The following is a 15,745-nucleotide window of genomic DNA, read 5'->3' as shown; positions in this document are numbered from 1 at the left end:
CCTACCCCTCTTCATATTCAGTAGACTACATAACAGTACAGTACAGTATGTGTACTTTGATAGTATGTGTACTTTGATAGTATGTGTACTTTGATAGTATGTGTACTTTGATATTGATAGTATGTGTACTTTGATAGTATGTGTACTTTGATAGTATGTGTACTTTGATAGTATGTGTACTTTGATAGTATGTGTACTTTGATAGGAAGGATGGTACAGCAGTTTCCAGTGAAGTCTGCGTTCTAAAGTGAATGTTTTCGGGCCAGATTGTTATTGGGATCGGTCCATTCAACCGGGCCTAAATCAGTCACTAATTGATGTGGATGTGCGACTAACGTTTGTGGAGCGTTCCTACTTCCAAACCTAATGATTATTTACAGCCTGCTAGTAGAGGGTCACCTGTGTTATTTTCTCCTAATTAGCTCCTTCCTCTGTATGTTGTCTTTAGTTTGTTGGCGTCCGAACTGATGCGAAAGATAATTAGGTGTGTTTTTTTCTGATAATACGTTTGTAAAGCTGGAGCGGAACATCAAATGTTTGATGATGGGCGTCCATTGGCATGATTATCCTCGTGTGGGAGGGAGGATTGGTAAATTGACAATGCAATGGAAGGGAGAACTTATAAACATGAAGGTGCCATTAGGATCATTGTGAGTAGCTACAACACATAAACAATTCAAACCCAGAAATACTGTAGTCTATTTGAGGTGGGGAGCCTTTGTAGGACAACCTGGAAAAACATCCTTCCCTCCTCTCTCCTTCCCTCCTCTCTCCTTCCCTCCTCTCTCTCCCTCCTCTCTTTTCCCTCCTCTCTTTCCCTCCTCTCTTTCCCTCCTCTCTCTCCTTCCCTCCTCTCTCTCCTTCCCTCCTCTCTCTCCTTCCCTCCTCTCTCTCCTTCCCTCTTTCCCTCCTCTCTCTCCTTTCCTCCTCTCTCTCCCTCCTCTCTCTCCTTCCCTCCTCTCTCTCCTTCCCTCCTCTCATCCTTCCTTCTTTCCCTCCTCTCTCTCCCTCCTCTCTCTCCCTCCTCTCTCTCCTTCCCTCTCTCTCTCCTTCCTTCTCTCTCTCTCCTTCCTTCTCTCTCTCTCCTTCCTTCTCTCTCTCTCCTTCCTTCTCTCTCTCTCTCCTTCTCTCTCTCTCCTTCCCTCTCTCTCCTTCCCTCTCTCTCTCCTTCCCTCTCTCTCTCCTTCCTTCTCTCTCTCCTTCCTTCTCTCTCTCTCCTTCTCTCTCTCTCTCCTTCCATCTCTTTCTCCTCCTGTCTCTCCTTCCCTCTCTCCTTCCCTCTCTCTCTCTCTCTCTCCTCTCTCTCCTTCCTTCTCTCTCCTTCCCTCTCTCTCCCCTCCCCCCTCTCCTCTCTCTCCTTCTCTCTCTCTCTCCTTCCCTCTCTCTCTCCTTCCGTCTTATCTAGCCGTCTTGAGTGGTTAATCACATTCCCATTTTTAGGCCCTGTGTTTTGCCTTTATTGTCACGGCCAGTATATTATATCCAATGGAGCAGAGTAGCAACCTCCAACATGCATTACTAAAATCCATTTGGGCTAAGAGCAAAGTAAAGCCCGTCCAGAATGATTGGATCGGGTTGGGATGATGGTATATGCCTTTGGCAGAGAACCGCTGTGGTTGAGAGGAGGTGAAAGCTCAGGGGGCGAAAGCTACCCCTCCAAATGCGCCAAATGAATGACCTGGCAATGCCCAGGAGACCTGTCTCTTCGCCTCTCTGCTACGTGTTCGCTCACTCTACTACATATTTGTAGTTATTTTCTATTCATAGCCTTTTCTTTTTTGTGTAGCAGCAGACGATACATTTGAACAAAGCCACAGTCAAAGCCCTGTTTGGGGTGGGGGGGGGTGGGGGGGGGACGAGGAGGTGGTTCTGAGGGTTGGATGGTCAGAATGCACAGCGCTCCCATCCTCCCACAGGGTGGTTGTGATGAAGAAAGTGGAGATCTGACTCCTACTCATGCTGTCTATCGACCCCTGACCTTGGCTGGAGAACTACAGGGTGTGCAGGCTTTGGTTCTAGCCCACCAGATTCAGCTAATCAAGGTCTAGGTGATTCATTGATTAGTTGAATCAGGTGTTAACGCTGGGTTGAAATAAAACCTAGCTCTCCTGTATCAGAGTTGGATAACCACTGCCACAAAGTAAAGTTACGTAAAGTTACATCACGTTAAATATCATATGTTAAAGTAACATCACGTTAAATATCATATGTTAAAGTAACATCACGTTAAATATCATATGTTAAAGTAACATCACGTTAAATATCATATGTTAAAGTAACATCACGTAAAGTAACATCCTGTACTATAACATCCCGTTAAAGTAACATCCCTGAAAGTAATGTAAAGTTTCTCTCTCCCTTTCTCTCTCAGTCCCCCCGGAATTAACGGTTGGCGGGACAAATCCCCCTTGGTGGTCCAGGAGGGTGACACGGTGGAGCTCCAGTGCCTGGTCTCCGGGAAGCCTAAGCCCATCATCCTCTGGTCGAGGGCCGACAAAGAGGTGCCCATGCCCGACGGCGGCCTTCAGACAGAGAGCTACGACGGCGCACTGCGCATTGTTAATGTGTCCCGCGAGATGACGGGAACCTACCGCTGCGCCACCAGCCAGTACAACGGCTTCAACGTCAAGCCCCGGGAAGCACTGGTGGAGCTCACTGTGCAGTGTGAGTATTCTGGATGTACATTGTTTTTACAGTACACTTCTGAGAAATGCAATTGGTTTGAACCACAGTTGGTTTACGTTGGTGCCGTGACCCAGGTCTCTGTGAGCCAGATGGAGCTCATCATGCAGTGTGAGTAATGGATGGATGTACTGTGTTTTTGGATGACCATCCACTCCTGATAAATACAATGGCTTCAAATTACGGTTGGTTACATTGGTGTCGTGACCTGGATACGTCTCTGTAAGGAGGAGGGGGTCAGGAAAGGTGGGTAAACTGTGCAATAATCAAAATGATATATTTAAATTGTGACTTGCAATCCGATCGTCACTCATCAGGAGTCGACTATACACTGGAGTGCACATACGTTTTAAGGGGTTTAAGTTAGATGTGTGGGGGTCACCTATGTTGCTATGGTATTTAATGTTCTTGACATACTGTATAGTAACATGTGACTGTAGATGAAGGAAAATCGTAAGATCCAACACGTCCCATCAGCTAATCATTAAAGCGTCTGAATTACATTTCTCCAGGTGAGAAAAGGTTAATGTAACCTAATCAATTCCCTCTTGTATGTTCCACGTTCAAAGAAACAGTTCAACACAACTTTAAGTCAGTAAAAATGTTTTGGAAAAGGGTTGTGTGTCAGTTTTGATGACCATTAGCGGCCTACACTTTAGAGAAACGAGAGGCGTTTTGTAACCGCATAATCCATTACGTTTATTGACCTTGTTGAACAGACAGGGGTGTCCATAATTATTGGCACCCTTGATAAAGATGAGTAATACAAATATATATATATATAGAAATACTGAACTATATTGTATCATTTTTTTAAAAACGTATATTTTATACTAATACAATTGCTCAGAGAAAGAGATTTTGTTTAACAAATAATTTTTAAAAACCTCAAAAAAGATAGAGGTCAAAATAATTGGCAACCCTGTTTTCAGTCCTCCAGCACCCTACCGTTGGGAGGGTAACAACCCTGTTTTCAGTCCTCTAGCACCCTACCGTTGGGAGGGTAACAACCCTGTTTTCAGTCCTCCAGCACCCTACCGTTGGGAGGTAACAAAACCTGTTTCAGTCCTCTAGCACCCTACCGTTGGGAGGGTACAAACCCTGTTTTCAGTCCTCCAGCCCTACGTTGGGAGGGTAACAACCCTGTTTTCAGTCTCAGCCACCCTACCGTTGGAGGGTAACAACCCTGTTTTCATATCTCCAGCACCCTACCGTTGGGAGGTAACAACCCTGTTTTCATCTCCAGCACCCTACACGTTGGGAGGGTAACAACCCTGTTTTCAGTACTCCAGCACCCTACCGTTGGGAGGGTAACAACCCTGTTTTCAGTCCTCCAGCACCCTACCGTTGGGAGGGTAAACAACCCTGTTTTCAGTACTCCAGCACCCTACCGTGGGAGGGTAACAAACCCTGTTTTCAGTCCTCCAGCACTCTACCGTTGGGAGGGTAACAACCTGTTTTCAGTACTCCAGCACCCTACCGTTGGAGGGTAACAACCCTGTTTTCAGTACTCCAGCACCCTACCGTTGGGAGGGTACAAACCTGGTTTCAGTCCTCAGCACCCTACGTGGAGGGTAACAACCCTGTTTTCAGCCTCAGCACCCTACCGTTGGGAGGTAACAACCCTGGTTTCAGTCCTCAGCACCCTAAAGTCCTGTGGAGGGTAACAACCTGTTTTCAGTCCTCCAGCACCTACGTTGGGAGGGTAACAACCCTGTTTTCAGTCCTCCAGCACCCTACCGTTGGAGGAACAACCCTGTTTTCAGTCCTCAGCACCCTACGTTGGGAGGTAACAACCCTGTTTTCAGTCCTCCAGCACCATACCGTTGGGAGGGTAACACCCTGTTTTCAGTACTCCAGCACCATACGTTGGGAGGGTAACAACCCTGTTTTCAGTTACTCCAGCACCTACCGTTGGGAGGGTAACAACCCTGTTTTCAGTACTCCAGCACCCTACCGTTGGGAGGGTACAAACCCTGTTTTCAGTACTCCAGCACCCTACCGTTGGGGGTAAACAACCCTGTTTTCAGTACTCCAGCACCCTACCGTTGGGAGGGTAACAAACCTGTTTTCAGTACTCCAGCACCCTACCGTGGGAGGTAACAACCCTGTTTTCAGTACTCCAGCACCCTACCGTTGGGAGGGTAACAACCCTGTTTTCAGTCCTCCAGTCACCCTACGTTGGGAGGGTAACAACCCTTTTCAGTACTCCAGCACCCTACCGTTGGGAGGGTAACAACCCTGTTTTCAGTACCTCCAGCACCTACCGTTGGGAGGGTAAACAACCCTGTTTTCAGTACTCCAGCACCCTACCGTTGGGAGGTAACAACCCTGTTTTCAGTACTCCAGCACCCTACCGTTGGGAGGGTAACAACCCTGTTTCAGTACTCCAGCACCCTACCGTGGTGAGGGTAACAACCCTGTTTTCAGTCCTCCAGCACCCTACCGTTGGGAGGGTAACAACCTGTTTTCAGTCCTCCAGCCCTAACCGTTGGGAGGATACAACCCTGTTTTCAGTCCTCCAGCACCCTACCGTTGGGAGGGTAACAACCCTGTTTTCAGTACTCCAGCACCTACCGTTGGAGGGTAACACCCTGTTTTCAGTACTCCAGCACCTACCGTTGGGAGGGTAACAACCCTGTTTTCAGTCCTCCAGCACCCTACCGTTGGGAGGATACAACCCTGTTTTCAGTCCTCCAGCACCCTACCGTTGGGAGGGTAACAACCCTGTTTTCAGTCCTCCAGCACCCTACCGTTGGGAGGATACAACCCTGTTTTCAGTACTCCAGCACCCTACCGTTGGGAGGTAAAAACCCTGTTTTCAGTCCTCCAGCACATACCGTTGGGAGGATACAACCCTGTTTTCAGTCCTCCAGCACCCTACCGTTGGGAGGGATACAACCTGTTTCAGTCCTCCAGCACCTACCGTGGGAGGATACAACCCTGTTTCAGTACTCCAGCCACCCTACCGTTGGGAGGGTAACAACCCTGTTTCAGTCCTCCAGCACCCTACCGTTGGGAGGATAACAACCCGTTTTCAGTATCCAGCACCCTACCGTTGGGAGGATAACAACCCTGTTTTCAGTCCTCACACCTACCGTTGGGAGGATAACACCCTGTTCATTCTCCAGCACCCTACCGTTGGAGGGTAAACAACCCTGTTTTCAGTACTCAGACCCTCAGTTGGAGGTAACAACACGTTTTCAGTCTCAGCACCTACGTTGGGAGGGTAACAACCCTGTTTTCAGTCCTCCGCACCCTACCGTTGGGAGGGTAAAACCATGTTTTCAGTCTCCAGCACCTACCGTTGCGAGGGTAAAACCCTGTTTTCAGTACTCCAGCACCCTACCGTTGGTGAGGGTAACAACCCTGTTTTCAGTACTCCAGCACCCTACCGTTGGGAGGGTCAACAACACCTGTTTCAGTACTCCAGCACCATACCGTTGGGAGGGTAACAACCCTGTTCCAGTACTCCAGCACCCTACCGTTGGGAGGGTAACAACCCTGTTTTCAGTACTCCAGCACCCTACCGTGGGAGGTAACAACCTGTTTTCAGTACTCCAGCACCCTACCGTGGAGGGAACAACCCTGTTTTCAGTACTCCAGCACCCTACCGTTGGGAGGGTTACACCTGTTTTCAGTACTTCCAGCACCTACCGTTGGGAGGGTAACAACCTGTTTTCAGTTCCTCCAGCACCCTACCGTTGGGAGGATACAACCCTGTTTTCAGTCCTCCAGCACCCTACCGTTGGGAGGGTAACAACCTGTTTTCAGTCCCAGCACCCTACGTTGGAGGGAACAACCTGTTTCAGTCTCAGCACCCTACGTTGGGAGGGTAAACACCTGTTTTCAGTCTCCGCACCCTACCGTTGGGAGGATACAACCTGTTTTCAGTACTCCAGCACCCTTACTGTTGGGAGGGTAACAACCCTTTTTCAGTCTCCAGCACCATACCGTTGGGGGATACAACTGTTTTCAGTCCTCCAGCACCCTACCGTTGGGAGGATACAACCCTGTTTTCAGTACTCCAGCACCCTACCGTTGGGAGGGTAACAACCCTTTTTCAGTCCTCCAGCACCCTACCGTGGGGGGATAAAACCCTGTTTTCAGTACTCCAGCACCCTACCGTTGGGGGGGATAAACAACCCTGTTTTCAGTCCTCCAGCACCCTACCGTTGGAGGATAAACAACCCTGTTTTCCAGTACTCCAGCACCCTACCGTTGGGAGGGTAACAACCCTGTTTTCAGTCCTCCAGACCCTAACGGGGGGGATAACAACCCTGTTTTCAGTACTCCAGCACCCTACCGTGGGAGGTAACAACCTGTTTTCAGTCCTCCAGCACCCTACCGTTGGAGGGTAACAACCCTGTTTCAGTCCTCCAGCACCCTACGGTGGGAGGGTAACAACCCTGTTTTCAGTTCCTCCACGACCCTACGTTGGGAGGGTAAACAACCCTGTTTTCAGGACTCCGCACCCTACCGTTGGGGGGGTAACACCCTGTTTTCAGTCCTCCAGCAGCCTACCGTTGGGAGGATAACAACACCTGTTTTCAGTCTCCAGCACCCTACCGTTGGGAGGGTAACAACCCTGTTTTCAGTCACTCCAGCACCCTACCGTTGGGAGTAACAACCCTGTTTCAGTACTCACACACCTACCGTTGGGAGGGTAACAAACCCTGTTCTCGTCTCCAGCACCCTACCTTGGGAGGGTACAACCCTGTTTCAGTACTCCAGCCCCTACCGTTGGGAGGGTAACAACCCTGTTTTCAGTCTCCAGCACCCTACCGTTGGGAGGGTAACAACCCTGTTTTCAGTCCTCCAGCACCCTACCGTTGGGAGGGTAACAACCCTGTTTTCAGACTCCAGCACCCTACGTTGGGAGGGTAACAACCCTGTTTCAGTCTACTCCAGCACCCTACGTTGGGAGGTAACAACCTGTTTTCAGTATCCCTCCAAAGCCCCACACCCCCTACGTGGGAGGGTAACAACCCTGTTTTCAGTACTCCAGCACCTACCGTGGGAGGTAAACAACCCTGTTTTCAGTACTCCAGACCCTACCGTTGGGAGGGTAACAACCTGTTTTCAGTACTCCAGCACCTAAGTTAGGGACAACCCTGTTGTACTCACACCCTACCTGGGGGAACAACCTGTTTCAGTACTCCAGCACCCATACAAGGTTGGAGGATAACAACCTGTTTTCAGTACTCCAGCACCCTACCGTTGTGGAGAGGTAACAACCCTGTTTTCAGTCCTCAGCACCCTACCGTGGGAGGGTAAACAACCCTGTTTTCAGTACTCCAGCACCCTACGTTGGGAGGGTAACAACCCTGTTTTCAGTCCTCAGCACCCTACCGTTGGGAGGTAAACAACCTGTTTTCAGTACTCCAGCACCCTACCGTTGGGAGGGTAACAACCCTGTTTTCAGTACTCCAGCACCCTACCGTTGGGAGGTAACAACCTGTTTTCAGTACTCCAGCACCCTACCGTTGGGAGGGTAACAACCCGTTTTCAGTCCTCAGCACCTACCGTTGGGGGGTAACAACCCTGTTTTCAGTCTCCAGCACCCTACCGTTGGGAGGGTAACAAAACCCTGTTTTCAGTACTCCAGCACCCTACCGTTGGGAGGGTAACAACCCTGTTTTCAGTACTCCAGCACCCTACCGTTGGTGAGTGGTAACAACCCTGTTTTCAGTACTCCAGCACCCTACCGGTGGGAGGGATAAAAACCTGTTTTTCAGTCCTCCAGCACCCTACCGTTGGGAGGTAACAACCCTGTTTCAGTCCTCCAGCACCTACCGTTGGGAGGATACAACCCTGTTTTCGTTCCATGCACCCTACGTTGGGAGGGTAACAACCCTGTTTTCAGTCCTCCAGCACCTACCGTTGGGAGGAACAACCTGTTTTCAGTCCTCCAGCACCCTACCGTGGGGGGTAACAAACCCTGTTTTCAGTACTCCAGCACCCTTGACCGTTGGTGAGGGTAACAACCCTGTTTTCAGTCCTCCAGCACCCTACCGTTGGGAGGTAACAAAACCTGTTTCAGTACTCCAGCACCCTACCGTTGGGAGGGATAACAACCTGTTTTCAGTCTCCAGCACCCTACCGTTGGGGGGATTAACAACCCTGTTTTCAGTACTCAGCACCTACCGTTGGGAGGGAACAACCCTGTTTTCAGTCCTCCAGCACCTACCGTGGAGGTAACAAACCTGTTTTCAGTACTCCAGCACCCTACCGTGGAGGGTAACAACCCTGTTTTCAGTACTCTCAGCACCCTACCGTTGGTGAGGATAAAACCTGTGTTTCAGTACTCAGCACCCTACCGTTGGAGGGTAACAACCCTGTTTTCATCTCCAGCACCCTACCGTTGGGAGGTAACAACCCGTTTCAGTACTCCAGCACCCTACCGTTGGGAGGGTAACAACCCTGTTTTCAGTCCTCCAGCACCCTACCGTTGGGAGGATAACAACCCTGTTTCAGTCCTCCAGCACCCTACCGTTGGGGAGGGTAACAACCCTGTTTTCAGCACTCCAGCACCCTACCGTTGGGAGGATAACAAACCCTGTTTTCAGTACTCCAGCACCCTACCGTTGGGAGGGTAACAACCCTGTTTTCAGTCTCCAGCACCATACGTTGGGAGGTAAAACCTGTTTTCAGTACTCCAGCACCCTACCGTGGGAGGGTAACAACCCTGTTTTCAGTACTCCAGCACCCTACCGTTGCGAGGACCCGTCAGTTCACCTACCGTTGGGAGGGTAACAACCCTGTTTTCAGTACTCCAGCACACCTACCGTGGGAGGGTAACAACCCTGTTTTCAGTAGCTCCAGCACCCTACCGTTGGGAGGATAACAACCCTGTTTTCAGTCTCCAGCACCCTACCGTTGGGAGGGTAACAACCCTGTTTTCAGTACCTCCAGCACCCTACCGTTGGGAGGGTAACAACCCTGTTTTCAGTACTCCAAGCACCCTACCGTGTGGAGGGTAAAACCCTGTTTTCAGTACTCCAGCACCTACCAAGTTGGGAGGGTAACAAACCCTGTTTTCAGTACTCCAGCACCCTACCGTTGGGAGGGTAACAACCCTGTTTCAGTACTCAGGCACCCTACCGTTGGGAGGGTAAAACCCTGTTTTCAGTCCTCCAGCACTACGTTGGAGGGTAACAACCCTGTTTCAGTACCCAGCACCCTACCGTGGGAGGGTAACAAACCTGTTTTCAGTCTCTCAGCACCTACGTTTGGGAGGGATACAACCCTGTTTCAGTCACTCCAGCACCCTACCGTTGTGGAGGGAACAACCCTGTTTTCAGCACTCCAGCCACCTACCGTGGGAGGGTAACAACCTGTTTTCAGTTACTCCAGCACCCTACCGTTGGGAGGGTAAAACCCTGTTTTCAGTATCAGCACCCTACGTTGGGAGGGTAACAACCTGTTGTCAGTCTCAGCACCTACCGTTGGGAGGGTAACAACCCTGTTTTCAGTACTCCAGCACCCTACCGTTGGGAGGGTAACAACCCTGTTTTCAGTCTACTCCAGCACCCTACCGTTGGGAGGATAACAACCCTGTTTTCAGTACCCAGCACCCTACCGTTGGAGGGTACAACCCTGTTTTCAGTCCTCAGCACCCTACCGTTGGGAGGATAACAACCCTGTTTTCAGTACTCCAGCACCATACCGTTGGGAGGTAAAACCCTGTTTCAGTCACTCAGCACCCTACCGTTGGGAGGATAACAACCCTGTTTTCAGTACTCCAGCACCCTACAGTTGGGAGGGTAACACAACCTGTTTTCAGTCCTCCACACCCTACCGTGGGAGGGTAACAACCCTGTTTTCAAGTACCTCCAGCACCCTACCGTTGGGAAGCGTAACAACCCTGTGTTTCAGTTCTCCAGGCACCTTACCGTTGGGAGGGTAACAACCCTGTTCAGGTCCTCCAGCACCCTACCGTTGGGAGGTAACAACCCTGTTTTCAGTCCTCCAAGCACCATACCGTGGGAGGATAACAACCCTGTTTTCAGTACTCCAAGCCCTACGTTGGGAGGGTTAAACAACCCTGTTTTCAGTCCTCCAGCACCCTATTTTTCCGTTGGGGGCTAACAACCCTGTTTTCAGCATCCAGCACCTAACCGTTGGGAGGGTAACAACCCTTTTTCAGTTCTCCAGCACCCTACCGGGGAGGGTAACAACCCTGTTTTCAGTCCTCCAGCACCCTACCGTTGGGAGGGTAAACAACCCCTGTTTTCAGTACTCCAGCACCCTACGTTGGAGAGGGTAACAACCCTGTTTTCAGTACTCCAGCACCTACCGTTGGGAGGGTAACAACCCTGTTTTCAGTACTCCCGAGCACCCTACCGTGGGAGGTGTAAACAAACCCTGTTTTCAGTCCCAGCACCCTACCGTTGGGAGGGTAACAACCCTGTTTTCAGTACTCCAGCACCCTACCGTTGGGAGGGTAACAACCCTGTTTTCAGTATTCCAGCACCCTACCGTTGGGAGGGTAAACAACCCTGTTTTCAGTACTCCACGCAACCCTACCGTTTGGGAGGGTAAAACACTGTTTTACAGTCCTCCAGCACCCTACCGTGGGAGGGATAACAACCCTGTTTTCAGTACTCCAGCACCCTACACTGTGGGCGAGGGTAACACCTGTTTTCAGTCCTCCAGCACCCTACCGTTGGGAGGGATAACAACCCTGTTTTCAGTACCCCAGCACCACTACGTTGGGAGGGTAACCAACCCTGTTTTTCAGTACTCCAGCACCCTACCGTTGGAGGGTAACAACCCTGTTTTCAGTCCTCCAGCACCTACCGTTGTGAGGGGGTAACAACCCTGTTTTCAGTACTCCAGCACCCTACCGTTGGGAGGGTAACAAACCCTGTTTTTCAGTACTCAGACACCCTACCGTTGGAGGGGAACAACCTGTTTTTCAGTTACCTACCAGCACCCTTACCGTTGGGAGGATACAACCCTGTTTCAGTCCCAGCACCCTACCGTTGGGAGGGTAACAACCCTGTTTTCAGTACTCCCAGCACCCTACCGTTGGGAGGGTAACAACCCTGTTTCAGTACTCAGCCACCTACGTTGGGAGGGTAACAAACCTGTTTTCAGTACTCAGCACCCTACCGTTGGGAGGATACAACCCTGTTTCAGTCCTCCGCACCCTACCGTTGGGAGGGTAACAACCCTGTTTTCAGTCCTCCAGCACCCCTACCGTTGGGAGGGATACAACCTGTTTCAGTACTCAGCAACCTACCGTTGGGAGGGGTAACAACCCTGTTTTCAGTCCAGCACCCTACCGTTGGGAGGATACAAACCTGTTTTCAGTCTCCAGCACCCTACCGTTGGGAGGTAACAACCCTGTTTCAGTCCTCCAGCAACTACCGTTGGAGGATAACACCCTGTTTTCAGTACTCCAGCACCCTACAGTGGCGAGGGTAACAACCCTGTTTTCAGTCCGCCAGCACCCTACCGTTGGGAGGATAAAACCCTGTTTTCAGTACTCAGCAACCATACCGTTGGGAGGATAACAACCCTGTTTTCAGTACTCCAGCACCCTACCGTTGAGAGGGATAACAACCCTGTTTTCAGTATCCAGCACCCCTACCGTTGGGAGGGTAACAACCCTGTTTTCAGTACTCCAGCACCCCTACCGTTGGCGGATAACAAACCCTGTTTTCAGTACCCAGCACCCTACCGTTGGGAGGGTAAACACCCGTTTTCAGTCCTCCAGCACCCTACCGTTGGGAGGGTAACAACCTGTTTTCAGTACTCCAGCACCCTACCGTTGGGAGGGTAAAAACCCTGTTTTCAGTACTCCAGCACCCTACCGTTGGGAGGGTAACAACCCTGTTTTCAGTACTCAGCACCTACCGTTGGGAGGGTAACAAACCTGTTTTCAGACTCAGCACCCTAACGTTGGGGAGGGTAACAAACCCTGTTTTCAGTACTCACGCACCCCTACCGTTGGGAGGGTAACAACCCTGTTTCAGACTCCAGCACCCTACCGTTGGGAGGGTAAAACAACCCGTTTTCAGTCCTCCAGCACCCTTACCGTTGGGAGGGTAACAACCTGTTTCAGTACTCCAGCACCTACCGTTGGTGAGGGTAAAACCCTGTTTTCAGTCACTCCAGCACCTACCGTTGGGAGGGTAACAACCCTGGTTTCAGTCATCCAGCACCCTACCGTTGGGGAGGGTAAAAACCCTGTTTTCAGTACTCCAGCACCCTACCGTTGGGAGGGTAACAACCCTGTTTTCAGTACTCCAGGCACCCTACCGTTGGGAGGGTAACAACCCTGTTTTCAGTCTCCAGCACCCTACCGTTGGGAGGGTTAACAACCCTGTTTTCAGTACTCCAGCACCCTACCGTTGGGAGGTAACAACCCTGTTTCAGTCCCAGCACCCTACCGTTGGGAGGATACAAACCCTGTTTTCAGTTCTCCAGCACCCTACACGTTGGGAGGGTAACAACCCTGTTTTCAGTCTCCAGCAACCCTACCGTTGGGAGGGTAACAACCTGTTTTTCAGTTCAGCACCCTACCGTTGGGAGGAGTAAACAACCCTGTTTTCCAGTACCCCAGCACCCTACTGTTGGGAGGGTAACAACCCTGTGTTTCAGTCCTCCAGCACCCTACCGTTGGCAGAGGTAACACCCTGTTTTCAGTCCTCCACGCACCCTACCGTTGGGAGGATACAACCCTGTTTTCAGTACTCAGCACCCTACGTGTGGGGAAGGGGTAACAACCCATGTTTTCAGTACTCCAGCACCCTACCGTTGGGAGGTAAACAACCCTGTTTCAGTCCTCCAGCCACCCTACCGTTGGGAGGAAACAACCCTGTTTTCAGTACTCCAGCACCCTACCGTTGGGAGGGTAACAACCCTGTTTTCAGTCCTCCAGCACCCTACCGTTGGGAGGATAACAACCCTGTTTTCAGTACTCCAGCACCTACGGTGGGAGGGTAACAACCCTGTTTCAGTCCTCCAGCACCCTACCGTTGGGAGGATAACAACCATGTTTCAGTACTCAGCACCCTAACGTTGGGAGGGTAAACAACCCTGTTTTTCAGTACTCCAGCACACCTACCGTTGGGAGGGTAACAACCTGTTTTCAGTACTACCAGCACCCTACCGTTGGGAGGGTAACAACCCCTGTTTTCAGTACCTCCAGCACCCTACCGTTGGAGTGATTAACAACCCTGTTTTCAGTACTCCAGCACCCTACCGTTGGGAGGGTAACAACCCTGTTTCAGTACTCCAGCACCCTACCGTTGGGAGGGTAACAACCCTGTTTTCAGTACTCCAGCACCCTACCGTTGGGAGGGTAACAACCCTGTTTTTCAGTACTCCAGCACCCTACGTTGGGAGGGTAACAACCCTGTTTTCAGTCCTCCAGCCCTACCGTTATTGGAGGGTAACAACCCTGTTTCAGTACTCCAGCACCCTACCGTTGGGAGGGTAACAACCCTGTTTTCAGTACTCCAGCACCTACCGTTGGGATTTTCGGTAACAACCTGTTTTCAGTACTCCAGCACCCTACCGTGGTGAGGGTAACACCCTGTTTCAGTCCATCCAGCACCCTACCGTTGGGAGGTAAACAACCCTGTTTTCAGTACTCCAGCACCTACAGTTGGGAGGGTAACAAACCCTGTTTTCAGTCCCAGCACCCTACCTTGGGAGGATAACAACCCTGTTTTCAGTACTCCGCACACCGTTGGGAGGGTAACAACCCTTTTCAGTCTCCAGCACCCTACCGTTGGGAGGGTAACAACCCTGTTCAGTCCTCAGCACCCTACCGTTGGGAGGGTAAACAACCCTGTTTTCAGTACTCCAGCACCCCTACCGTTGGGAGGGTAACAACCTGTTTTCAGTACTCCAGCACCCTACCGTTGGGAGGGTAACAACCCTGTTTTCAGTTACTCAGCCACCCTACGTTGGGAGGGTAAACCCTGTTTTCAGTCCTAGCACCACCTACCGTGTGGGAGGGTAACAACCTGTTTCAGTACTCCGCACCCTACCGTTGGGAGGGTAACAACCCTGTTTTCAGTTTCCAGCACCCTACCGTTGGGAGGGTAAACAACCCTGTTTTCAGTACTCCAGCACCCTACCGTTGGGAGGGTTAACAACCCTGTTTTCAGTCCTCCAGCACCCTACCGTTGGAGGATAACAACCCTGTTTCAGTACTCCAGCACCTACTTTGTGGGAGGGTAAAACCCTGTTTCAGTCCTCCAGCACCCTTACCGTTGGGAGGATAAAACACCTGTTTCAGTCCTCCAGCACCCTACCGTTGGGAGGGTAACAACCTGTTTCAGACTCCAGCCACCTACCGTTGGGAGGAGTAACAACCCTGTTTTCAGTACTCCAGCACCCTACGTTGGTGAGGAATACAACCCTGTTTCAGCCTCCAGCACCCTACCGTTGGGAGGATAAACAACCACGTTTTCAGTCTCCAGCACCCTACCGTTGGGAGGGTAACAACCCTGTTTTCAGTCCTCCCAGCACCCTACACGTTGGCGAGGGTAACAACCTGTTTTCAGTACTCCAGCACCCTACGTGGGAGGGTAACCAACCCTGTTTTCAGTCCTCTAGCACCCTACCGTTGGGAGGGTAACAACCCTGTTTTCAGTACTCCAGCACCCTCAACGTTGGGAGGGTAACAACCCTGTTTTCAGTACTCCAGCACCTACCGTTGGGAGGGTAACAACCCTGTTTTCAGTACTCCAGCACCCTACCGTTGGGAGGGTAACAACCCTGTTTTCAGTACTCCAGCACCCCTACCAGTTGGGAGGGTAAACAACCCTGTTTTCAGTCCTCCAGCACCCCTACCGTTGGGAGGGTAACAACCCTGTTTTCAGCCTCCAGCACCCTACCGTTGGGAGGGTAACAACCTGTTTTCAGTACTCCAGCACCCTACCGTTGGGAGGGTAACAACCCTGTTTTCAGTACTCCAGCACCCTACCGTTGGGAGGGCTAACAACCCTGTTTTCAGTCCTCCAGCACCCTACCGTTGGGAGGATAACAACCCTGTTTCAAGTACTCCAGCACCCCTACGTTGGGAGGGTAACAACCCTGT

The 15,745-nt window shown here is 51.1% G+C and overlaps 1 protein-coding gene across 1 annotated transcript in view; it reads left to right on the top strand.

Moving 5' to 3' along the window:
* Positions 1–15,745, top strand: part of mdga2a (MAM domain containing glycosylphosphatidylinositol anchor 2a) — a 199,796-nt gene that overhangs the window by 71,286 nt on the left and 112,765 nt on the right. Inside the window, 2 exon segments of the mRNA XM_039008768.1 lie at positions 2,372–2,389; positions 2,392–2,664. Coding sequence (XP_038864696.1) covers positions 2,372–2,389; positions 2,392–2,664 — 291 coding nt within the window.

This window comes from Salvelinus namaycush, chromosome 15 (assembly GCF_016432855.1).
Source record: "Salvelinus namaycush isolate Seneca chromosome 15, SaNama_1.0, whole genome shotgun sequence".
Taxonomy (NCBI): Eukaryota; Metazoa; Chordata; class Actinopteri; order Salmoniformes; family Salmonidae; genus Salvelinus; species Salvelinus namaycush.
The sequence above is the reverse complement of the archived record's forward strand: the minus strand, read 5'-3'. Positions and strand labels throughout refer to the sequence as shown.